The sequence below is a fragment of the Lampetra fluviatilis genome, chromosome 41 (genome assembly GCF_964198595.1).
Source record: "Lampetra fluviatilis chromosome 41, kcLamFluv1.1, whole genome shotgun sequence".
Lineage (NCBI taxonomy): Eukaryota > Metazoa > Chordata > Hyperoartia > Petromyzontiformes > Petromyzontidae > Lampetra > Lampetra fluviatilis.
In genome coordinates this window covers 4,443,286-4,468,950 of record NC_136315.1, presented here as the reverse complement: position 1 = coordinate 4,468,950, position 25,665 = coordinate 4,443,286, and the positions used below count along the sequence as shown (strand labels likewise).

Here is a 25,665-nt window from a genome sequence, read left to right as displayed (position 1 = left end):
TGTTCCACCTGATGAAGGTTGCTTGTGTTGCGATCGAAACGTCGTGATTTTTTTCATTTTATTTGTTTTTCTACCTACGCAACTTTACCGAAAGAACCAAAGAGTATGTTTGCTATTATTTGTTTAATTTATAGTCCCGTGATTCGCAACCCCCGGTCACAAAATCGTGCGGGTCGGTGGTAGTGGTGGTGGTGGTGCGTGAAAATCCGTTGTCGCAAAGCAGACGTCACGAGCGGCTGAACGCGAAGTTTCGCAGTCCGTTGCCGCACAGCGGCACTCAGCCTGGTGGCGATCGGCTGCTCCGTAGCTTTGACTCGTGCCCTCGACTTGTTCGGACGGCTAGGGTTAGGTTAGGGTTAGAGAAATACGATCACTGACATTCCATGAACAATTCTGCCTGTATTGGAAAAACCTTGCCCTTAAATAGCATTCGGTTCATCACGAGGGATCGATATTTTGACCTCGTGTATTGACGCCATTACAATAACACAAACCTCACCCTAACGATCCGAATGCTCTACTTGCCGTGATTATCCAGCGGCGTTTCAATACGACCACCTCAGACTCGTAAGGCAAAGAAAGAAAGCTGCCGCGGCCTCCGCAGCTGTTGCTCCAGGCTCTCGCCCTTCTGGTCGGCCCAAGGAATAGCGTGCTCCTGACCCAAATCAATTATCGATATTGACTTTTTTCTTTTTTACAAGTCTCAAGTTGACTGAATAAACCCTTCGAATCGCGACGAACTTGCCGACAGGGTCAATTTAAGACTGATGAACAGATTCTGCCGTTCAAATTTCGATTCCATACTCCTTTTCGCGAACCCGTGTGTGTTGTGTTGCACCGGGGAACCGCCAATGCGTCCAAATGAAGGAATGGAATCGTACAAAGAGGCCCCCCGCCCCACCTGGGCTAATCTTTTCCTGAGAACGCTCCACACGCTGGGGTTGCCAACCGTGTCCTGGTTTGCCCCATGACGTAATTGTGTCTGAGGTGGCTGCTGTCCGGGGAAATCTGTGGGTCTTTCCCGGGACATGAAACGTACCGGATTTTGTCGGGTGCATAACGACAACAACAACAATAACAGGCGGCAACAGTAAACGACTCAAGATGATGCAGTCACATGTAGCTCTCGCCCCACGTGCTGGTATTGTGACACCTTCTGCTCACGATGAGCCCCGGTTTATGTCTATCTCGGGTGACAACGTCTTGTATTACCATGTTGCCGTCCTCCAGGTGTCTTGTTTCGATGCTACCACGAGGACCAAGAGTAATTTTCACCGGTGCCTAATTTTGCGCAGCAACTCCCAAGCATCGCTCAGCTGCTCTCCCTCTGTCTCTTTGTATCTCCCCGCTCGCTGTGTCTCTCTCTCCCTCTCCGTATCTCTCTCTGTATCTAGCACATTTTTTTTTTACGAAAATAAGTTCTCCCTTTTCCCGTGAGATATTCGTCTTCCGTCCACTGTGCGTGATGCGGGTTTTTTTCCTTCTTCCTCGTATCTCTGCGGCATGCACACACTTCATGCCACTCGCTCACTCGCTCGCTCGCTTCCCCGGTCTATAAAACTCTCCATTAATTAGAAACGTGCAACGGTCTCTTAGCCACGGACCGCGCCGTGATTTAGTGGCCTGGCTTGATTCTTTTTTTTCTTCCCGTGAAACTAGCGGTCGCTGGGTCTTGCAGAAGGTTACGGAACACCCAAGCCAACGCCACAGAGAGACTTTTTATTTTATTTCAGCCGCCTGTGATTAAATCTTCACGAGTTGTTTGGCAATGCTGCCGCTGCTGCTACTTCATTGGCAGTGGTGCACAAACACAATTAACAAAAATCAGTGCGGGTCGGTGATATATTCGAGGACGCCCAGATAATCGCTCGCCACTGCTGTTAGCCGTGGGCAGGGAGCGGAGTGCAGTATGCTAACTGGGTGCTACAGTGGCGAGGTGTTAACGACCTCGCCTGGTATACAGGGGCTCATTGGTTCGATCCTGACCTTGACGCCTGCTGTATATTTGGAGTTTGCGGTGTCTCTCTCACCGTGGTCGCGTGGATTTTTTTCGGGGTCCTCCCGGTTTTTCCCTCCACATTTAGAATCAATATCACACGTTTAGAATATTTGACTGCTATAAATTTCCACATGATAAGCCACTTTGATGAGCTATCGTTTGTGATAGCCAGGTCGCTTCTGAAAAAGATCTATATTTAGCTCAGTGCGCCTTACCTGGTGAAATAAAAAAAAATAGCTCAGTAGTTTAGTTTAACTGCTGCGCTGCTGTGCAGCCCCTGACAAGTTCGGTTAATTAGCACTCTTTATTTAAAGCGAAGCAAAGTCTGCTAATGTTCTTTAATCATCTCTTACCAGGGAGACATCCGGGTGATTATATGCAAATGCAAAAGGTTAGCTCAATATATTTAGGTAATGTAAACTTCCGTTTTGTATTTAAATGGGGACATTGCAACTAAATTTTGTCTCGATGGTTTTATGTCTTCGTTTTTTTATTCTCTATTTCTCTATTGCGTGGTCGGCCCTCGTGTCGCGAGATGAGAAAACGTCTGGGCGGGGAGCTCTCGTGGTGAGAACAGCCTCCCTCCCCCCCAGAAGACGACAACGTGGAAGCGACTACTTCCGCAGTAGCTTCCACGCAAAGACCCCTTTTATTACACTCCCACATGGGCTCGCGAATTCAGCTCGAGCGTAAAGTGGTCGGTGGATTATTAGGTCGACGCATCGTGATGGCACGCGGTGGATTGTAGAGAGGGCCTTCATCCAGCATTGAATCCTCCACCCCCTGCCCCTTCTACTCCACCTCATCACTCTGACGTTGATGCAGAGCGACAGCTGCGAATCTACATTTCGAGGTGGTTCAGCCGGATGATCGCGTCAGGAGGCGCAGTGGGTTCAGGGTGTCGCTGTGTGTGGCTCACGCAGTCCGCGAGAACGATGCGTAAGTTCATCGCCTTCAGTGGTGCAGTCTTATCATTAGTACATTATTATTGTTGTTATTATTGTGAAAGACCCAACGGAGAAGGTTTGATCTTCCACGAAGTTCATGATCCCCCCTGAACCGCATCCAATGCACACATCATGGCAGCAGATGTGGACACCGCGATGATGCACACAAAAGGAACATTTAAAACTCTTCATCAAGAACTGACACCGTACAACGTATGACGACGCAATACCCGATCCACAAATACGAAGGAGACATCACAGAGATGCGCTCCTCTGGCTCCTGACGAGGTTATCTGGGCTTGATCACCTGAATGTGAACTCGTAGTTGTTACTCTGCATCTACATCAGCAGCCGTACGAAGAAAAGAAGATGAATATTTTTTCCCACCCGATGACGGACGCTTGTGTTGCGCCCGTAACGTCGTGATTTATTTAATTTTTATACCTACGCGACTTTACCGAAATAACCAAAGAGTATGGATTCCTGCAGTCACGAAAGCTTCAAATCAAGAAGGAAAATTAATATTCCGTAACTGACCAAAACCTGGACATTCAATGTCCCGGAGAAGACAATTTTTTTTTCTTCCCAGGACAAGCAGCAAACACCGGGACAGGCGGCAACCCCGACATGGGATCTGCCCGCCCCCTCCCGAGGGTGTTCATTGCCCGCTCCGGAGCGCACGCGATCGAATGTGGCCAATTCCCCGCAGAAATCATCGTCGTGCGCGGCTGCAGGAATCGAACCCTCGCCCGCGTGATTGATGGCTCCCCTCTGCATTCAGCCTCCCCTCCCCCCCCTTCCCTTTTATTCGGGGACCGAGATGCTCCGTCGTCGACTCCTTGCCTGTCGGAGGGGGGGGGGGGGCGAGCGAGATGTGGCATCCCCGGCAAACATGGCTGTCAACCCACACGGTTTAAACCCGAATTGTTGTACAGGGAAATTGAGTTTTCAGGTCCATACGGCGCTACAGCCGTTTCAACGCGGGCAATAACTAAAACAAATGCGTTGTCTAATTGTTTGTGTTTCTACTCCCTTGCGATGGGACTTTGTGGGATGAACGTTGACCTTTATAAGGGGCACGGGGTGACCAATTAGGTCTGAATTGGTCTGTAATTAGATGTGGCACTGATAATGGGTTGAAATGTTATGAATAAACGTCGGACAAAGACGGTGGTCGCCGCTGCTTTTCGGATGCGCTTTTGCGGCCGTCTGGAACGCGCCTCCTTCCGATATTATGAAGCGACTGGGAGCTACGCACTTTAAAATCATCTAGATTGAAAACGAATGTCTTTAAAGCTGCTTTTGCGTTTAGTTTGTTGTTCTTCCAACGCGCCTCTGATTAGCGCGGTTGGCTATGTACGGTGTTGCAAAATAAATTCAACATATGTGTACACATCAAGTTTCATTTATTAGGTATAGCCCTGTGAGCCATTCGGCTCTTGAATCGGGTGCAACCGCAACAAACAAAAAAACTAAAACATGAACAATAAAACATCTTAAAGTGACTATGTGCAAACAGAAAATCCAAGAAAAGACAGCAAAATATACGTACACATACGTACACACTCTACCCTGTTGTTAGCCATGGCCGGGAATCGAACTCGTTTAACCGCTTTGCTAGTGCACTTGTGTTCTTACCTACCACATTGCTCTCACGTAACATTGATTGCATCGTCGTCGTACGGCGGCAAACATATACAAATGTGCGAGCGAGCGTCCGAGTTGTGCTTGCCGTCGGGCGGGCGCGAGGAAAGGTCTCTAAGACGACGCACCCTCTGCGTTCCCCGCCAGAACAACAACAACAACACTATGGGAACCTCATTTGCCAGTAAAAATATGATAATTGTTTTTTTACCCTTTTGGCGTCATCTGGTCCAACCCATATGAGACTAGGCTCTAAGGAAAGCTGTCTCGGGTGTGGACCAATCAACTTCAAGGACAGTGCACATTATCAGAGTTATGTATTTTGTTTGTATTATGATTGCAGGAATTGTGGTCTATACAAACATGACTCCTTGTAAAAAGGTGTCAGTTTTGTTGCCAGATAGAAGGGTAAAAAAAACAATTATCAACAACAGCAACGACAACAACAACAACGAAGACGTGCGTCATGATGGGACCACGCCTCGCGTTGATTCTGTTCGTCGTCGTGTTTCTTTCATTCACTCGGCCCTCCCAGGTTCCATTTGCACAGCGTCTGCTGTAGGTGAGTGCATCTCAAGAGAGTACTCCCAGCGAGTCGTTGTGTTTTGGTGCGGAGAGGTGTGGGGGGAGGGGTGGAGGAGGTCTGTCCACACAGCGTGCGATTGTGGCTTTCAACGTTCATATCCGTTGGGAATATTGATGGGGCTAGGTGGCGGTGGGCTGGTTGGAACTCTTTTTTCCCAGAGCCGTGGCGGCTGTGACCGTGGGTGGTGCTCGCTATCCGGCGTGCGGAGAGAGGCCTGCAATCCAGCAGTGGATCTTGGCAGAGGGCTGTAAATCGATCGCTCAATCATGGATTGTTCCCTGCGTGGGTGGTAGCGTCTGTTTTTTTTTTAAAGGGTCACTCACACGGTTATAAAATGCATGTAGGGGTCAGAGTTCCCGTGGAAGGCTTTGAAATCTCAATTATGTTGTTTCTGTGAGTTGATTCATTCTTATTTGTATTAATACATTGCATATTATCAGTCGTTTAATTACGTCCCACTCGATATTAACTTTGTGAAATTTTTGCAACTCATGTAAAGGTTTTAGAGCATTTCCATTCGTATTTTGAAGGCGACACATCAAGCCTTGTGTCGTGGTTGGCGCAGCATTAAGATGATGATGTGGTTAGAATTTAAATGATGCTGGTGATGATGATGGTAATTACGTAGCTTCGATTTAACTAACGATGAAGATGTACTTTGACGTTAAATGATAACGATCTATTATCATCAGTGATATATAAGAAAGCAAATTTGATTGAAATTATGATGATGATAATAATGATGACTGGTGGTCGTGGTAGTGAAAAAGGTGCAGGACATAAGTCGTTGGGAAAAGTCATCGAAAGAATCCAATTTTTAGACTGCCACTCATTCACGATCTTCACAAGTCACGCTCTCACTCCTCCACACTCCTTCATCTAACCTCACGGCACCCCCACTCTCAACTAAGCTAACCAATCTAAACTGTTTATTGAACCAGGTAAGGCCCACTGCGCTACAGTATATACCTTTTTTTCAGAAGCGACTCGGCCACAATTGAAGTGATTTATCACGTGGACATCCATAGCAGGCAATTACTCTAAAACGCACTTTGATTGGTGGAGGGATGAAAAACGGAGAACCCAGAGGCATCGAACCCACGACCTCCTTGCGTACCAGGCGAGGTAGTTAACATCTCGCTACGGTGACACCACTCCACTCACCTGCACTTGTCGTCGCTGCTGGTTTAGGAATTGCTCAGAAATTGTCATCGGGGTCCAAATCTGTGTCCCCCTACCCATCCACAAGGCATGAAGAGCCACAGACCCCCCCCCCCACACACACTTTTTCCTTTTACTTGTTGAAGCGAGAGAGGGTGGTCAACCAACTATATATACAGGGGACTCCTCCCATTACGAACATTTCACTTATGAACTTTAAGAGATACGAACAAACCTGTCCATATATCTAGTTACCTGCTTGGCAGATGGTCACGATGCTATTGCCTGTTGCAAGTTGATTCATGAAGAGAAGAAGAGACCGACTGTGCAGACATCTCCTGGTAAGTTTTTCGAGAGAGGAGAGAGGAATCAGAAGCACCAAAGGGAATTAGCATCTACATTTACAGAACAGAAATCACCAGTGGCATCTACATCTGCAGAACATGAAGAACCAGTGGCATCTACATCTGCAGAACATAAATAACCAGTGGCAACTACATTTGCAAAACATGAAGAACCTGTGGCATCTACATCTGCATGAAGAACCAGTCGCATATACTTCTGCAGAACATGAAGAACCAGTGGCATCTACATCTACAGTAGATTATATAACTTTTAAAGCAGTTATCCGTGTTTAGTCTGCATGCCGTACAACGTGTTTGGAATCGACAGCAGTAAAGTTGGACTTACGAACACATCGACTTACGAACAGACCTGTAGAACCTAACTCGTTCGTAAGTAGAGGAGTCCCTGTATGTGTATATAAAATAGCTTTCTTAAGGTGGCTGGGTAGGTCAAAGGCCAGACACATTATGCCACCAATGCCCGAGTCACTAAAAACGCAAACTACTACAGCATCGCCATCATCTTGTAAAGTTCACACCAATACATCGTCGTCTTTAATTTTCGAATCCGAAACTCGCAACACGAGGTGTCAGCGTGCTGCTGCTTCGAAAACAAAACTGAAAACGTTCGACGTGAGTTTAAATAAATAGGGAAATGTCACAGCGGTCAAGGCTGGGGGTGTCCGTACTAAAAAACACAACTCGCATCGAGAGCCGTTGAACTTGACTTTCATCTGCCCGTGATTAAACCGAGTGATCAGGTGCCGCGCTTTGATGGCCTGAGGCCGGTCACCAATGCAAACAAAGACAAAGTTCCCCCGTATTGTCTTAATGGACTTTTGGGGCAAGTGCTGTTGGCGAGTAGCACCTATGTGCCGTAGCGTAGCGGGTAAGTGCGCTGCGCTGTGAACCCGGCAACCCGAGTTCGCGTCCTATTGACGGCCACCAACACCAGTGACGATTATCTGAACAGGTCTTGGGCTTCCCCTAGGTCGACTCAGCCTCAAAATGAGTCCCTGGTGCGGTGTGTAAACTTTTCTACTAGGAAGACAAAGGCGGCCGGGCGTGGTGTTGGCCACCGACCCCCTCGTGTGCCATGCCGGCTTTCATAGGTGCTCGCTAACAATTGCATAGAAAAAAAGATCCCCCGTGTAGCCTTAACAGACTGTTGCGGCAAGTGCTGTTCGCGAGCACCTATGAAGGCCGGCATGGCACACGAGGGGGTCGGTGGCCACCACCAAGCTGGGCCGCCTTTGTCTCCCTAGTAGCGATGTTTACACACCGCACCAGGTACTTATTTGAGGCTGAGTCGACCTAGGGGAAGCCCGGGACGGGTTCAGATAATCGTCACCGGTGTTGGCCGTGAGCGGGGAACGAACCCGGGTCGCCAGCTTCGTAGCGCAACGCGCTAACCGCTACACTACCGCTCCCCATATAACCAATGCAAACACATTCACATATACACACGCGCGCGCGTTCCACTTGATTTGACGAAGTTGCAGCTCTTTCAGCATTCAATAATGTCGGATTGACTTTGGGATGAGCGCGGTTTGCAGGGCATTAAAATCGCGCGGCTCTCAGCGCGGATTGAGAGGCTTGTGGCGACGCCACGTCAGGAGTCGGTAGATTCCGGAGCGCAGGGTGGTGCACTGCCTCGCTGCGGGAGTTTTACGAACGTGAGTGCCTTCGACAATAGCGATTTTTGTTTTTTTGGGGGGGCGGGGGAGGCGGGGGAAGGTTAGATCGCGTAAATATATAAAATGTGTCGTCAAACCCGCCGCAACTCGACACAGTCAATTAGTAAGTGCCGTGGTCTCGTCGCAATTGGGAAAGCAATTGGGGAGGAAGGAGGGGGGGTGACAGTAAAATAAAAACACGATTATTTTTACTCTCTACCTACAGGGGGCCTCAACAATATCGGCCCCAGGCCTGCGTGGGACACGGTGGTGCGACTCGCAGATATCGACCCAGAGCACAATCCTCACTTTGGCAGAATAACCATTTCCGCCTGGCGGAAAACTTGGAGAGTACTTCCCGAAATAGACTCGAAACTTGAGGTTTTATCAGTGGTGCAGCATGTATGTTGGACTTCTTTTGCACCGTACAGAGCGAACCACGCTAATCGCAGGCGTGCAGCGGAATACCAATTGGCCGCATCTAGACATGCTGTGGTTGTCTTAGCCACATATAAACACCTTGTGAGTGCCTCTTAGCTACATCTCGACATGCTGTGGGTGTCTTAGCCACATCTAGACATGTAGTCGGTGCCTCTTAGCCACATTCCAATACGATGTAGGTGCCTCTTAGCCACATCTCAATACGCTGTGGGTGCCTCTTCGCCACATCTAGACATGGTGTGGTTGTCTTAGCCACATCTCGACATGTGGTGGGTGCCTCTTAGCCACACCTAGACACCTCGTGAGTGCCTCTTAGCCACATCTAGACATCTCGTGCCTCTTAGCCACATCTAGACACATCGTGAGTGCCTCTTAGCCACATCTCGACACGCTGTGGGTGTCTGGACACCTGAGCCACTCAGAGCGGACTCTGCCCATGCAGCCGCCGCCCCGTTAGGCTCCAGCCTCTCCGCTCGTCGGCAAAGCGGGAGACCCCCCAGGGCAGGAGGCGCGTGGCGTTGACGCCGTGCAAGTGGACGGCGGTGGTGGTGGTGGGGGGGGCTTGACAAGTCTGGGCCCAGGCCACGGCTGCCCGACAAGGCGGCCGTGTTTAGCGACCAGATTGCACGCGGCCCGCGATGTTGCCTCTGGGCCATTTTATGAGTCCATCAACTTGTTTTTTTTTTACTGTTCTCGGATGACCCCTGGGCTGGGCGCACGCGTGCGTGCGTGCGTCCGTGTGCAGCGGCGGTGCAGTATTTCCCGCACCGCGCTCTTGCAATTACAGTGGTCAGCGCTACGCTGCGCTACGAACCCAGACAACCGAGTTCGATTCCCGCTCACGGCCAACACCGGTGAAGATTATTTGAACCGGTCCTAGTGCCTCCCCTAGGTCGACTCAGCCTCAAGCGAGCACCTGGTGCGGTGTGTAAACATTGTCACTGGGGAGACTAAGGCGGCCGGGCGTGGTGTTGGCCACCCACCCCCTCGTGTTCCGTGCCGGCCTTCATAGGTGCTGCTCGCTAACAGCACTTTCCCCAAAAGTCTGTTGAGGCTATACGGGGTGCTGTTGTCTTTATCATTTTGTTTGTTCCTAGAGTGTCTGCTGCATCATGGTGATACATCACTCACTCCTTTGCAAATAACCGGTTTGAAAAAAAACCCACCAATTTGTATTAAACGTCAAGCAGAGCACCTTTGAACTCTCTCGCCGCTGGAGAGTGAACACGTGCGATTCAAGAGACGACTCGGAGGCTCCAGTAGGAAGAACCACAGACGAGCGGGAAGGCAGCAGCAGCAGCCGCCAGGCGACGAGCCGGTGCTACCAACAATTGCCCAAGTTCTGCGGGTCCCTATGCATTAATTATCGAGTGGGGGGGGGGGGGGGGTACATGGGGGAGAAAATCGGAGCACCCAGAGGAAACGCACGGGGAGGGGTGGCAACGTGCTCGCTCTCGTACAGATGGAACAGATGGAGTCGACATTTGCTGCTCCTTGACTGCTATGGGGTGGGGGGGGCGGTGATCCACCAACTCTCGCTGCCTCTGCAGTGTCGGATCGCAGGCGTGGGAATTACCGCTCGGCTAACTGCTCACGAGAAAGTTTCGATCAGACCCGAGAATCTTTGCGAGAATTGCTGAGATCCCCCCCCACCACCGGCACGCCTTGCCGTACCCCCCCCCCCCCCCGGTTCGTGACAAACAGTCGTGAACAATGACTCTTGCAGGAGGATGCAGGAGGTGATGAGACGTCTGGCCAAACGTTGGGCCAACTCCATTTGCAACGAGTGTTGGCGAGTTGAGCAGTGGCCTGTGAGCGCGCGTGCGTGAAACGAACGGACAAGCAAAGACGGCAACGTCTCTCTTCCCTTGCGCACAAATCGGGTCATCTTTTGCCAGAGTGATGCTGAACCCCCCTCGTTACGGACGGACGGAGAAGCCGGTCCGTAAACACTTCCCACCTTTGGTTATCGTAAAGCGGGGTCGAATTCACGGCGTCCTGCATACCAGGGGAGGTAGTTGACATCTCCTAGCCACCGTGATGATGATGATGAGAGAGAGACATTCAAAGTCCAAACACAGCAGGCGTCAGAGTCGGGATCGAACCCACGCCCTCCTGCATACCAGGCGATGTAGTTAACATCTCCTAGCCACCGTGATGGTGATGATGATGAGAGAGAGACACGCACACTCCAAATATACAGCAGGCGTCAGAGTCGTGGATCGAACCCACGCCCTCCTCCATACCAGGCGAGGTAGTTGACATATTCTAGCCACCGTGGCACCCCCTGAACGTGCCATTGATTAAATGTCATCGTTAATTCCCACTCGCGCAGCTTTCTCGGGTGACTTTTTTTTTCTTTTCGTCCATCTCCAGAGCTGAGTGGGCGAATTGGAAGTCGGTGCTGTATCATGATCCAGTTGTAATATTTCATGGGGCCCAGGCCCTTATTGTCAGGATGGGGGGGGGGGGCTTGGATGATGGGAAAGGGTGGCTGAGTTTCCCCCCTCCACCCCATCCATAGACCTTGACTCTTTGTCACAAAAATGGCTTAGAAAGAATAGAGAATGCAAATTTTGAGAGAAAATGCAAAACGGAACACATGAAGAATATGACATTAATAATGATGACGTGTGTCTATCAAACAGACGGTCTGTAACGCGAAGCTTTCCGACCCATTGCGGGCACTGATAGCGAGATGTTAACTACCTCGCCCGTTATACAGCAGAGCGTAGGTTCGATCCCGAACCTGACGCCTGTATATTTGGAGTTTGCATATTCTCCAACGTGGTCGTGTAGCTATTTCTCCGCGTCCTCTGGTTTCCCCCTCCACATTTAGACTCCACGTGCGTTCATAGTATTCGGCTGCTTGTACATTTCGACGCGATAAGCCACTTCGCTGGGCTATGATTTGTGGCCAGGGCACTTCTGAAAAAGAGCTGTATTGCTCAGTGGACCACCCTACCTGGTAATTTAAAAAATATATATATAATGTTGACTTGAAGCTTTCGTGACTGAAGGAATCCATACTCTTTGGTTCTTGCGGTAAAGTCACGTAGGTAGAAAATTAAACAGCAGGAGAACTGCTGTCAGCAGGCAGCAATTCTTCTGCTGTGTTTGTTTCACTTGATGACGGTTGCTTGTGTTGCGATCGAAACGTCGTGATCTATAAATGTTTGTATATAGTTTAGTATCTTGCCCAAACCCTACGTGGTGCCAGCCAACCCCGTTGGTGCGTGGGCTACCTCTGTTGAAAGCCCAGGCCCCCTGCAACTCCATTTGTATGTCTCCTGGTAGAATCAATAATGTTGGTACAATATTTACAAAGCGGGTGAGAAAGCCCGAGCTGAATGCAGCAAAGACAAAATCAGATCGTATCGTTAACTCGTTTCGCGCGCGTGACTTAACATTGGCTGCCGTGTCGTGCCCCTCCCTCCTACCCGAGTTGTTGTATGTACGTATGTTGAACTTCTTTCGCACCCTACTAAGCCAACCGTGCGAACTGTACACAAAGAGCACTACTAAATAAATTTTAGATTTGAAGCATTCGTGACTGCAAGGATTCATATTCTTAGGTTTTTTCGGTAAAGTCACGTAGGTAAAAAAATAAAATTATCGTGCTGTGACGGTTCCACCTGAAGACGGAGGCTTGTATTGCCTCCGAAACGTCGTGATTTTTATTTTATTTTTATTTTACTTTTATTAATTAAAATTTTTTACCTACGTGACTTTACCGAAAAAACCTAAGAATATAAATAAATTTTGTTTTTAATCCAGAATTTTAAGTATGCCCCCCCCGTCGCCCCCACTTTAAAGAATGTCACTCTGCAGGGCTGGGCCCACAACGGGACGCGACGTTGTTCTCTTGGCGTGAGCTGCTGGGCACGCGCGCGGGCCGCACAATCGCGTGAAGCGGTTGTCACGCAAGCGGCTGGGACGAGTTATGGGAATTGATGGGGATTGCGCCCGGGGCCCTGCGATACGCCGCGCGCTTGAAAATTGCCGTTGGCGAATTTTGTTTGCCCCCCCCCCGCAGCAACAACGATGATGACGATGATGATGACGACGACGACGATGACGACAACGACGATGACGACGAGGACGATGACGACGATGATGACGATGACGACGATGACGATGATGATGATGACGACGATGATGATGACGACGACGGTGATGACGATGACGACGATGATGATGACGACGACGGTGATGACGATGACGACGATGATGATGACGATGATGACGATGACGATGATGACGACGACGATGATGACGACGACGATGATGATGACGACGACGACGACAACGACGATGATGATGACAATGACGATGATGACGATGATGCTGACGACAACAACGATGACAACGACGATGATGACGACACGACGATGATGACGATGACGACGCGTTCTCGCGCTTTCGTTTTGTGCAAGGCGCGTGGCAAGGCTGAAATCTCCCCCCCCCACCAGCACCCCCCCCCCCCCAACCAGCACCACCCCCCCCCCTCTCCGTTATTCTAAAGCGGTGGAGCCATCGGTGATGAGCCGCCCGATAAGCGACGGGGAGACGTCGCGAGTTTCGCGTGAGCTTTGTCGCGCTCACAGCGTGGGCGAGCCCGTGATGCGCGCGTGTGTGCGCGCATGATGTCTTGTGCTGCGTGCAGATTTACGGTCAGATTTGTGGGATCCGTTGGCTTTAATTTCAATTCCCGTGGCTTCGGAGAAAGCGGCTGGGGGGCGTTGCGGCACAGCCTCGATTATGCCTTCTTCGTTTTTTATTTAACAACACAGTTGCTGAGAAATGACACCCGAAGGCCCACAACAACGTCAAGGCGACCGGCAACAAACGGCACTTGATGAAGATGTCGTTGATGAGAGGTGACAGGTTGATTGAATTGAGCGATATTATTCTGGGTACTTGGGAAAGGAGACAATGGGTGGAATTTTTTTTTATAAAAGCCAAGCGAGTTTTCCAAATGTTTGCTGGGAAGCTTGTTCTCGCCATCGCCACGCTACGACACGCCAAATAGGTATCATCATCATCATCAGCCTTGGTCAATCCACTGCTGGATGAAGGCATCCCGAGCTGCTGCTAGGGTTGCCACGTCCTGGACACTCCTGGGGAAGGCGGTTAGCGCGAGCGGCTCGCAATCGGAAAGGTCGCGAGTCCACATCCTGGTTATGTGTGGGGTGGACTCCACGGTCGATAAAATAAGTGTCACTTAAGCAATAGTGGTTGTCCTGTTGATGATCTCCCCTCCCCCCCGTCATAGTAATGTGGAGTTTTGTTTCAATTACTGCATCAGGGCTGCATACGGGAGATGCCCCACCCTCATTGGGCCATTGTAGTGAGAAATCACTTCGTGACTTTTTTGTTGTGTCACGGTGAGAATTTCTCACAATACCACAGGGGAGGAGGGGGGAGGGTGCTACGTGTAACTGATAATAACCGGCACTTGCTGTTTAATGTCCCGAGAAGACTCGGAGATTTCCCAGGGCGCACGCCCTGAGCCGTTCTGGAAAAAAACCAGGACGGGTGGCAACGCTCGCCACCGCACGTAGTCTCTCACGATCCAGCGACGTGAAGATCCGCACAAGTAACCCGCAACGCGAGGGCTGAATGCAGCGCTCAATCGCCTGCGTCGTCAAGTGCCAACGCGTGCACACGCACACACATGCACACACACACGCATGCACACGCACACACGCACACACACACACGCGTGCACACACGCATACACACGCGTGCACACGCGCGTGCACACACACACGCGTGCACACACACGCGTGCACACACACGCGTGCACACACACGCGTGCACACACACGCGTGCACACACGCACACACCTGCGTGCACACACGCACACACACGCGTGCACACACACACGCGTGCACACCACGCACACACACACGCACAAACACACGCACAAACACACGCGTGCACACACACGCACACGCGTGCACATGCACACACACGCACAAACACACGCGTGCACACACACGCACACGCGTGCACATGCACACACACGCACACACACACGCGTGCACACACGCACACACACACACGCCGACATCTCAATCTTAATGCGGATCGACTCAAACAACGCGGCACGAGCGCTAATTGCCGAGCGCGCGGCCAGGGTGGGACGTGCCGTGGCTTTGCATTCTCCAACACACCGGTGTGCTGCTGCTGCTGCTGTACCTGTGTAGTGTGTTACACGCCGAGTCTCACGCACTGCAGTTGGAGGCAATACTTTAAATAAACACAACCCTGACAACACGGGTTCTATAGCGAGGCGTCTATCTAGGCCTCGGTAAGGTAAAGTAATTTACCCTTTTTACCGGGTAAAAGGGTAAAGGTAAAGGGAAAAGGTAGGGTAAAGGTAGCGTGGAAGAATTACCCGGTAAATACCTTGTTTACCGCTCGCTAAAAGCTCCGTGGCTCAGTCCGTGGCCTCCATTTTTAATTGGAATCATCGAGATAATCTTATATGAATAAAGCGCAATACCTAGCATTTACCTGCTATAAACCTTTTTCATGTGTAGTAGTAAATCAGTAATTACCCTGTAATCGGGTATTTTGTATGGGGTCAGGGTAAAAGGTAGGGTAAAGGTAGGCTCGTTGCTTTTGACCTTTTACCTTACCTTGCCGAGGCCTGTGTCAATCTGTTCGCTCTGTGCGAACGGGCCAGTCAGCACACACGCTGTCTGACCCACGATATCAGGCTACACTCAAAACCGACGAACGAGGGATGACCCCAGGCTGACCCCCACAACCGACCCCGATCCCTGTCGGGACTCCCCCTTTTTATTTCCCTGGGCGCCGGCTCGCCCCGCCCTCGGCCACGCCCCCTGCTGTATCAAGTAAGGGGCCGTTCATAAATGACGTCACGCACTTAGGGTGGGGGGGGGGGGTTCAGATATTTGTGACGATGTCTGACGAAGGGGTTTGGGGGTTTGAGAAATGTGACGTCACAATCAAAATGCGCAACTTAAAATAAATATAGACAACACGTTCTACTTAATTAAAGAGACTTTGTAATAAATGTTTTCTCCTACAACATCAGAGTGCAGCGGCGCATTAAATACGCACTACAATGACACTAGTTTAAAGCGATTTGAAGCATGTTTTATTTTATTTGGGGGGGGGAGAGAGCTTTGTGACGTCATGTTTGAGGGGGGGTCTTACTTTTTGTGACGCCGTGAGACGAGGGGGGGGTCAAAAATCGTCCAAAATTGCGTGACGTCATTTATGGACAGCCCCTTAAGGAGCCCCCGGCTCCAAGTCACGTGTCCCTCAATGACCCTGCGCTCGGCAGCACATGTTAAAAAGTGGCTGGCGCGAACCATAGGATGACAACATTTCATGTCACTACACTAGTAAGGAATTGGCAAGTTCTGTTTACGTGACAAACCTTACTAGTTGGCTGTGTCGGGTGGTGGCGGGTTTATCGACACAATTATATATTTGCGCAATCTCACCCGAAAAACGACCTGAATTATAGACGTGTTTAACAATAATCGGGCGCGTGCAGCGTGGAACGAGTTAATCTCGATTTGAATGCGGAGGAGTACATTGGTAAACGCCGGTGGTGTTGGTGGGTCGCGAGGATTGGCGTTTTGGGGAAGCCCCTGCCAGCCTCCTCGTTGAGAACCCGGTTCGATCACGGGTGGTGGAGTGCCCCAATCCGTAATTCAAACTCCAACCGGGGACTTGCTCTGTTGTAACGAATAGGGGACTGCTCTTTCCTGATATCCGCGCCACTAACACCACCGCCGATGCCTCCACCTCCCCTTCCTCTTTGTTCTGTGGAATTAATTGATAACACTGTGTAACAAACATTTTTTTGTTTGTTCCAGGGTAGTAAGTGTTATTTACTAATTTCTTATACCTCAAAAGTACATAAAATGGCTATTATTACCCACAAACATTGCCTTTGTGACCAGGACAGTGATATTTAGAAATGTACCTATGTTCAATGAGAAAACGTGTGCATGTGTGTCATTCCTTCACGTAAAGTCCTGGTCACAAAAGCAAAGTTCGCGGGGCATTATAGCCATTTTCTATACTTTTGAGGCATGAGCAATTCGAAAATAACACTTGCTACCCGGGAACAAAAACCGTGTTACGAATTGTCAGCTCGCCGTCACGCTCGTGATGGCGCGGTGCAGGCAAGAGTCTAAGAGACGAAGCTTCTTCCTTTCCATCGCATTCGACTCACTGCGCAAATCCGCGCGGGCTGTCATAGCCCATAATGCCTGGGCGGGTGGGTGGGTGGGGGGTGGGGAGAGCACGATATGCAAAACAAAAATAATGAACATTTAATTTTACTTCTTTATGAAGGTTACCCGCGACAGATCCGTCAGACTTCATGGGAAAGAGCGGCGGCTCTGCGGGGGGGGGGGGGGGGGTCGTGGAGAGGTGGGGGGAGCGGCGGGGGGAGTGGGGGTAGTAGAGGGGTGGGGGGAGAGACGGGGGGGGGGCGTTAGGTAGTGGATTGGGGGGGCGGGGGGAGGGGTCGTGGAGAGGTGGGGGGGGAGCGGCGGGGGGGGGGAGAGAGTGGGGGTAGTAGAGGGGTGGGGGGAGAGACAGGGGGGGAGTAGGTAGTGGATTGAGGGGGGGCGGGAGGAGGGGTCGTGGAGAGGTGGGGGGGGGAGCGGCGGGGGGGGGGGGAGAGAGTGGGGGTAGTAGAGGGGTGGGGGGAGAGACAGGGGGGGGGGTTAGGTAGTGGATTGAGGGGGGGCGGGGGGAGGGGTCGTTGAGAGGTGGGGGGAGAGGCGGGGATATTAGACAGTGGAGGAGTGGGGGGGAGGTCTTGGAGGGCTGGGGAGACGGTGTGATGGCGGGAGGTAGGAGAGGGTGGTGGGGTTAGGTAATGGAGGGGCGAGGAAGTGGTGGGGGAATTTCAGTTTCATTTATTTGTTATAGCCCTGTGAGCCATTCGGCTCTTGAATGGGGTGCAACCGCAACAAACAAAAAAAACAAAAACAAGAAAACATCTGAAAGTGACGATGTGACTATGTGCAAACAGAAAATCCAAAAAAAAGACGGAAAAATATTGCAGAAAAAGCACCGTACACCAAAGCTGTGTGCAAAAATCCCAGTGGAGGGGTGGGGGGAGAGGCGGGGTGGTTACGTAGTGGACGGTTGGGGATAGAGGGTGGGGGCAGTGTAGGAGTGGGGGGTGGGGGGAGAGGGTGGGGGCGGTGTAGGTGTGGGGGGTGGGGGGAGAGGGTGGGGGCCGTGTATGAATGGGGGGTAGGGAGAGAGAGGGTGGGGGAAGGAGTAGTGGGGGGGGGGGGCTGTAAGTGGGGGGTTGTTAAGACGGTGGGGGAGCGGACAATTTCGCATGGAGCCTTCCCATCACCTCGTTCCCCATGCCATTAATTTTTTATGAATGTACAATAGCTTTTATTTTCTCCGAAAGTAGCAGTTACATTTGTGTGTGTGTGAAGATAATAATAATACTTATTCCTTGCAATTTTGCCACGGGCCGTTTACAATTTGTTCCCATTTCAAGACTCGATTAGGGAAAATGTGTCACCGTGAAAGACAACTCATTTGCTGAGGTTGAGTGGAAACGTTGGGCATTGTCAACCGCATCTCGACCCCCTCTGCAGTAAAACTGCGTTGAGGCACGTACTGAACTTGACTTAAAGCTTTCGTGACTGCCGAAATTAATATTCATTGGGTCTTTCGGTAAAGTCATGTAGATAGGTTCAAAGAAAATAATAAAAAATGATATTCATAATATTATTATTTTATGACGTATTATTTTTATGACGTATTATGATGTACTGAACTGTTGATAGCGAGCACCCATTACGACCGATACGGCGCATGGAAGGATGATGCGTCCAGAACCACTGCTTAAAGGGTATCCGTTTGAGGCCGAGTCTACCTAGGGGATGATCAGAAGCAGTTCAGATATAACTCACAACTGATTTTAGTTGTGAGTGATAGTCGAACTCAGGTACCGGATGACGTAGTGAAGTGAACAAATCAGTTTTAAGTTGAAACTTTATTTTATTTTACCAGGAGAGGTCCACTCAGCTAGACGGATCTTTTTCAAAAGCGACCTGGCCACAAACGATAGCTCAACGAAGTGGCTTATCATCACGTGGACATTCATAGTAGACAAATTACTCAACGCGTGTTTCTAAATGTGGAGGGGGGAAAAATCGGAGGACCCGGAGAAAAATGCACCAACTTCTAATTAAGTATATAGGTGTCAGGGCCGGGGTCGAATCCACGACCTCGTGTATACCAGGTGATGTAGTTAACACCTCGTCACCGTGGCGCCTCGTGTGTCTTTATGTCGCTCGCCGACTCCTCAAGCGTGGCAACTTCATGGGGGTCGGGCAGCAGATTCCCATTCAGAGAGCGATGACGTTAGACTGAAGGACAAGGTTGTGATGGCTGGTGGGTGGTGGTGGGTGGTGATGTCGGTGGTGGTGCCGGTGGTGGCAGGCTCATATTTGTTGATGCAGCCGGGATGCTGCCCTATGGTAGTGTGTCGATCAGGAATTGCAACTGGGCTTGCAATCCAGAGGTTGGCCTGTTCGATTTCTCCTCCCGGAGCGGCAGTGTAAAATAATTTTATGTATCGATTTAAAGCTTTCGTGACTGCAGGGATTCATCTTCTTGGTTCTTTCGGTAAAGTCACGTAGAAGGGAAATAATAAAATAATAAAAATTAAACATAATAATATATTTTATTCTATTATTATATTACTTTATTATGTTTTATTTTATTATTTCCCTTCTACGTGACTTTACCGAAAGAACCAAGAAGATAATTTAATGAAATTATAAAATATTTATATACTGTATAATTATTGCGTGTGCCTTTCAACAACCGTACGAAGAATCAACAGAACCGGAGCACACAATTATCGAGTGACCTACACGCTTCTTAACACCCTCCCCTCCCTCGCTGCCCACCTGGGCTTACTTTCACTTGCAAGCTTGTTGTCAATAGATTTGCTCGTCATTTATCTGACCGGTTAAATCCCGCAAAAAAATGTACGCGAAGCTTCTCCGATTTTTCTATTAATCGTTTCCAGATTGGATCAAAAGCGATTAATGTAGCTGCTGCCCCAAAGTTTTGGAACCACCTAAGTGCCGTCTCCATTCTGCCATCTCTGCCATTTAAACTCTGTTAAAAATCACTAACGTTTAGACTGTGAAAATCAATAACGTTTAAGTATGAATGTAATTTTGCAACATATTTGCAATCGTTAAGTTTTCTTTTTTTTTATTTGGTTTGTGGAATGCGTTGATGTTGTTTGCCGGCCAAGTCGCCCTTGAAAAATAACTTGTTAACTTCTGATTCTGACGTCCATCCAGCAGTAGAGTATAGATTTAACAAGCATCCCAACAGCCGGCGCGTCATTTCAGCAGCATCGTTTCGACACAAAGCAAAGTCTGTACGGTTGATCGATGGGTTCGGCAGGTCGCGTGCGGTGCTGGGATAAAGTGTGGGCACACTTGACAACCTCTTCCCAAGGCGCACTTGGCCAGCGTGTAAGAGCAGGCGAAACTTCCTTCCCAGAGGGGCCCTTTCCACGAGTCATGGTCGTGAGAATGAATCTGCACGGTTTATGCTCTCGTCAAGGAACATGAAACCATCATCGCTCCGGCGATCCTCGCTGTTGGCTGCTGGCCATCGAACAAAGACGGTGATCGCCGCATTGCGCGGCGCTTTCAGATGCGCTTCTGCGGCCGTCTGGAACGCTCTTCCGTCCGATCTTAGGAAGCCACTGGAGCGATACGCTTTTAAAACATCTAAATCGAAAACACATTTCCACAGGGCTGCTTTTTGTGTTGAGTTGTTGGTACCTTTCGCCGCACCTCCGATGAGTACGGTTGGCTACGTTACGGTGCAGAATAAGCTGAACGTAAATACATCTTCAGCTCATGCGTTGATAGGTGATGAATGCACAATTGATAGGCTAACCGGTAGCTGGTGAAACTCAGCGAGCAAAACGATGGGAACCACAGACATTGGCACAGCAAGACGGAACAAACAAAAAAAACCCGACGAGATTTCAGACAGAGATGGAGAGAGTGCGGGGTGGGCGGTGAACTAGCTTCTCTCAGCATGACGGCCACGGCAAGAGAGTTTATTTATAGCCGAATGGATGTCACCGAGCCATATGCTGGTACTCGGCTCGTGCGTTTGGGCGGCAAGAGAGGGGATGGCAACGCTTCGCCACGCAAGTCGCCGTCATGACATCCGAGCCGAAGCGATGAATCGATTAAAATCAATCTTGGTGGATCACGTTTGAAAATGTTCTACACAATTCATTAATTGGCATTCACTTGAGCTTGTTATTTATTGATACAACTCGGAAACGGTTTAGATATCGCGAGCTGCTCGTTGTCCACCACAGCCGGGTATCGAACTCGGGTTGCGGGGTCCTCCGTGCGGTCCTCTAAGCCTCCGCTACAGTCGTACAAAATCGTTGATTTTGTTTGAAAACCGTTCACGGAATTTGGATGTGAAGCTTTCGTGACTGCGGGAATCCATACTCTTTGTTTTTTTCGGTAAAGTCACGTAGGTAAAAAATAAAGTAAATGGAAACAACTAAATTAAATCACGACGTTTTGGGCGCAACACAAGCGTCTGTTACCCCCAGCTTCACACACTACCATCACACGTTGTTTTTCAGCTTGCGCATTTCTAATTTACCCACCCCCCCCCCGGCAGCATAACAAAAGGCTGCTTAATCTTAGCTTTCTTATCTATCCCCGTTCCTCACATCGCTGCCTCTCAGTCTACAGCCCACCACACACTCGCCATGGCCCCTCTCCTCCCTCCATCCCCCGCAACTATATAATGCCTCGTCACAGCCATCTCTTAGACACACTTAAGCGGTTGTGCTTTCGCTACGTTGTCCCCACCTGAAGAAGGACGCTAGTGTTGCGCCCGAAACGTCGTGATTTAATTGAGTTGTTTTCATTTATTTAACTTTTTTACCTACGGGACTGTACCGAAAAAAAAAACCGAAGGGTATGAAACCTGCCTTTATTAATTAATATAATCTATTTATATATTTTTTTTATTGAAAATATTTTTTACCGGGAGTTGGAATCGAACTGGCGCGCACCCACCGTGTGGATTTCGAGCTTGGGGCGTGCGAACCGCAGCAGCAGCAGCAGCGTCCCCAGCCGCAGCCGCGGGCGACACGAAACGCATCGCGGGCGCTGGCCCAAGCCTCGGGGGGCCCCTTGCACCGAGTGGCTTCAGAAACTTACAGCGGCTGCGGCTGCGGGAGCGACGACAACGATAAAAGAAGGAAGGAGGAGGAGAGCCCTCGGGCGCCGGAGATTCCTCCATGGGGGGTGGGGGTGGGTTTGTCGGTCCAAGTTTGCGCTCTCCCGATTTTTGGCCACGACCGCCAGCCAGTCATCCGCGAAAGACGCACGCGCAACAACTGGAGATCGCTCCGGGTCCGTTGTTTCGCGCGTTGGGATACCTTGTAGCCTTGTTACGTCTGGTTGTGTGTATTGATGAGGAGGGATCAATTGTTACGTGTGTGTGGGTGCGTGGGTTCGTGTGTGTGGGTGCGTGGGTTCGTGTGTGTGGGTGCGTGGGTTCGTGTGTGTGGGGAGCGGTGGTGTAGCTGGTAGCGCTACGCTGCACTGCGAACCCGGCGACCCGGGTTCGATTCCCGCTCACTGCCAATACCGGCGACAATTATTTGAACCGGTTCTGGGCCTCCCCTAGGTCGACTCAGCCTCAAATGAGTACCTGGTGCGATGTTGGCTACGGCTCGAGGAGGCCTGCAGCCACCAGTGGACGACTGAGGGCAATGAGTCTGCTTGACCACGACATGGAGATCGGTGGACGAGAGTGGATCTGAATTGCTTTGAAAAATAATAATCTTATATTGAACTCAAATTACGCTGAGTAACAGCGCGATGAGTAGGCGAGCGTTGGGATGAGCGCGCGTGGGTGTGAGAGAGAGAGCGTGGGTGAGGGTGAGCATGAGTGGGTGCACTTGCCCGTGTGTCAGTGCGCACATTTCATTGTTCAGCCAAAAAACCAGGGCTCTCAAACCCCCGAGGCTCTCTTCACAGACTGCCTCGCCAGCCTTCATATATTTCTACGTGTAATAATAATAATAATGGAAATCTGCGCATAATCAGAAGTTCAGAATCAGATGTTTACTTAAGTTGATATTCCGAGTCAAGCCCGCTGAGCGTAGAAGCTCTTTCACCCTGGGCATTGCACACCGCAACGCAGAAAACCGACATTAAATTGACCGCCTTAGACGCGCTGTGCCAGCGGCAGACCAATGCCCACTTGGCAAGCCGCCTTTGCGGCGTTCTTCTTATGCCGCGCCTGGGACAGCTGCCTCCATGGGTGGGGGCGGGGGGGTCCATAGGCCTCCACTGCGGCGGGGCAATCGTGGCGTGGCCGAGATGAGAATGCGGAGGCGGTGTGCGCTTGAGTCGCAAGTGGCAAATTGTTTTTTAAGCAAGCGCCACTCGAGCATGCAAATCACGATGCCCGCGACAGGTCGTTACCTGACGCTGGCCTGTGCCAATCTGAGCTTGCCCCAGCCACATGCGAGAGGTAACCGGGGAGAGATTGAGGTGGACAGGAATGTCAGGTGCCGGCTTCAACCACCCACTTGGTGTGCCGTGGTGCAGGTGTTGTACGTACATTGGACTTCTTTCGCGCCGTACGTAGCCAATTGCGCTGTATCGGAGCCGCAATGTAGTGGGCTCAGGAGGTGCACGCTGACTGCCCTCGTTTCAGAAACCTCGATGGCCAAAGGGACATTTGAAGTACAAATTAAAGTGTGTTCACCGCTTAAGCGGTGGACCTGGGCTGGCGGTGGAAATTCCACATTATCATGGGAGCAGCCGGTCTCTCCAGAATATACCAGCTGTTGACTTTGCACAAAGTGGTACTTAATTTAATGCCTCTGCACGAACGATGATGATGGGCTGAGTCACGCCCCAACCAGGATTGGAACTCGCAACATTCTGACAGTTATGACATTTGTAATCGGTATTTAAATTTCACTCCCCTAATTAATTGTCCATTTGTATGTAACGTCTGAGTGTAAAGAGCCCAGCAGTGCTCTCCATATTTCTGCACAGATAAGGGAGCTGTACCCGAGCTCAGTAGCCCGAGAATACATTTCTAGAATTGGAGCACATGCCTTTGAGATGGATGCTCGGTATTTAGTGGCAACACGGGAGCGGCAATGCAGAAGTGGGGAAGCTAAGGTTGCAGGCGGTTGTGTGTGGATATGGTTGCGCTGGGTAGGACATGCGTGTTGTGCAGGATGGGTGAGGGCCGGCCGGTTACAGGGCCTAGTATCGGAGTGGTCGCCACGACTCCACGAAACCATGGGGAAGAGTAGACCAATGAACGGATGGTTGAAGACCATCGGGGCAGACCGTGTTGGGCCGTTGAGCGTCTCTCTACCACGCAACAGCTGTGGGTTCTGGCGGAGGAGGGTGGAACGCGCTAGGAACGACGTCTGGTGGCGTCAACGGTATTGCCATGATGACATCACGTATCCACATTGCATGACTGCAGTTATTTTTATGTATTTACATTGTTGCCGCCTGCTCCTCTCTCGCCCCCCCTCCCCGCTCCCCCCCTCCTCCTCTTCGAACCTTTCCCGGCGCCGTCGACCCAGGGGCGATCTTCGAGGAGTCGGCGCTCAAGGACCAGGAGGCGTTCAGCCTGGCCGTGGCCGACATCAACGCCAACGAGGAGATCCTGCAGAGCGAGCAGATCACCTACTCGATCCGCACCGTGGAGGGAGACAACCCCTTCCAGGCCCTGCAGGAAGGTACGCACGTGGCCTTCCAGTCGGGGCTGTGTGGGGGGCCTACGGGATGTGGGGGGCTGAGTGACGCCGTGGTGGGGGGTGGCGGGGAAATGAAAGGTGGGGGGGGGGGCAGGGGGTGGGCTGATGCAATGGTTAGTGATGTTGAGTAGGAAGATAATGATCAGCTTCTGTGTCGACGGGTGGGACAGGAGATGGCTTAGTTCTTTGGCTGTTTGTACATTTCCACGCGATAAGCCACTTTGTTGAGTTTCTGAAAACGAGCTGTATAGCTCAGTGGGCCTTGGCTGGTACAATAAAAAGAAGAGTTTAAATAGTTTGTGTGGATGAGGTGCCATACCGTGACTGGCCAGGAAAAGGCGGTACGGGAAGTGGACAAATCGCCACCTGTTTCCATCTGTAAGGGGATTGAGCGTTGCCTCCTCTGGGCGCTCCGGTTTCCACCTCCCACGTGCATAATGAGCAGAACTCGTCATTGATTGGCTGAAATCATCTGCATACCTGTCAAACTCTTATCGGTGCCTATCTTATTACAGACCAATTCAGACCTTATTGATCATCCCGTTGTCCTTATAAATCTCAACCTTCATCCTACACAGTCCCATCAAAAGGAAGACACACACAAACAAATAGACAAAAAAAAATATGTTTTGCCCGTATTGACACAGCTGTACGCCATATACATCTGAAAACTCAATTTCCCTGTACAAGACTACGGGGTAAACCGTATGGGCTGACACGGTATGCATCATACAAATATAAAGCCCCAATGCAGCAGCAACAGCAGAACCCTGCTGACTCGGTGTGTCTTTCCTGCACGAATGAGCAAAAACATGTTGTCAAACGCTTTCCGGTTGTAAATGAATTACCCTCCGGCGTCGTAACAACCATCGAGGTATCCGTAAAGAACACGGCCACTTAAATCGCTCCACTCGTGTGTGCGCGCATCACGCTGAGACCACCGTGTGATGCATTCTCGAAAGGGACAATGGTGATGTGAACGATGGTGAACAGAAATCTCTTGCGGGTGGTTGCCATTGTTTGTGG

The 25,665-nt window shown here is 50.4% G+C and overlaps 1 protein-coding gene across 1 annotated transcript in view; it reads left to right on the top strand.

Moving 5' to 3' along the window:
* The window catches only part of LOC144946472 (glutamate receptor ionotropic, delta-2-like), a 194,763-nt gene that overhangs the window by 25,859 nt on the left and 143,239 nt on the right, over positions 1–25,665 (top strand). Inside the window, 1 exon segment of the mRNA XM_078875369.1 lies at positions 24,466–24,621. Within this exon segment, the coding sequence (XP_078731495.1) occupies positions 24,466–24,621 (156 nt within the window).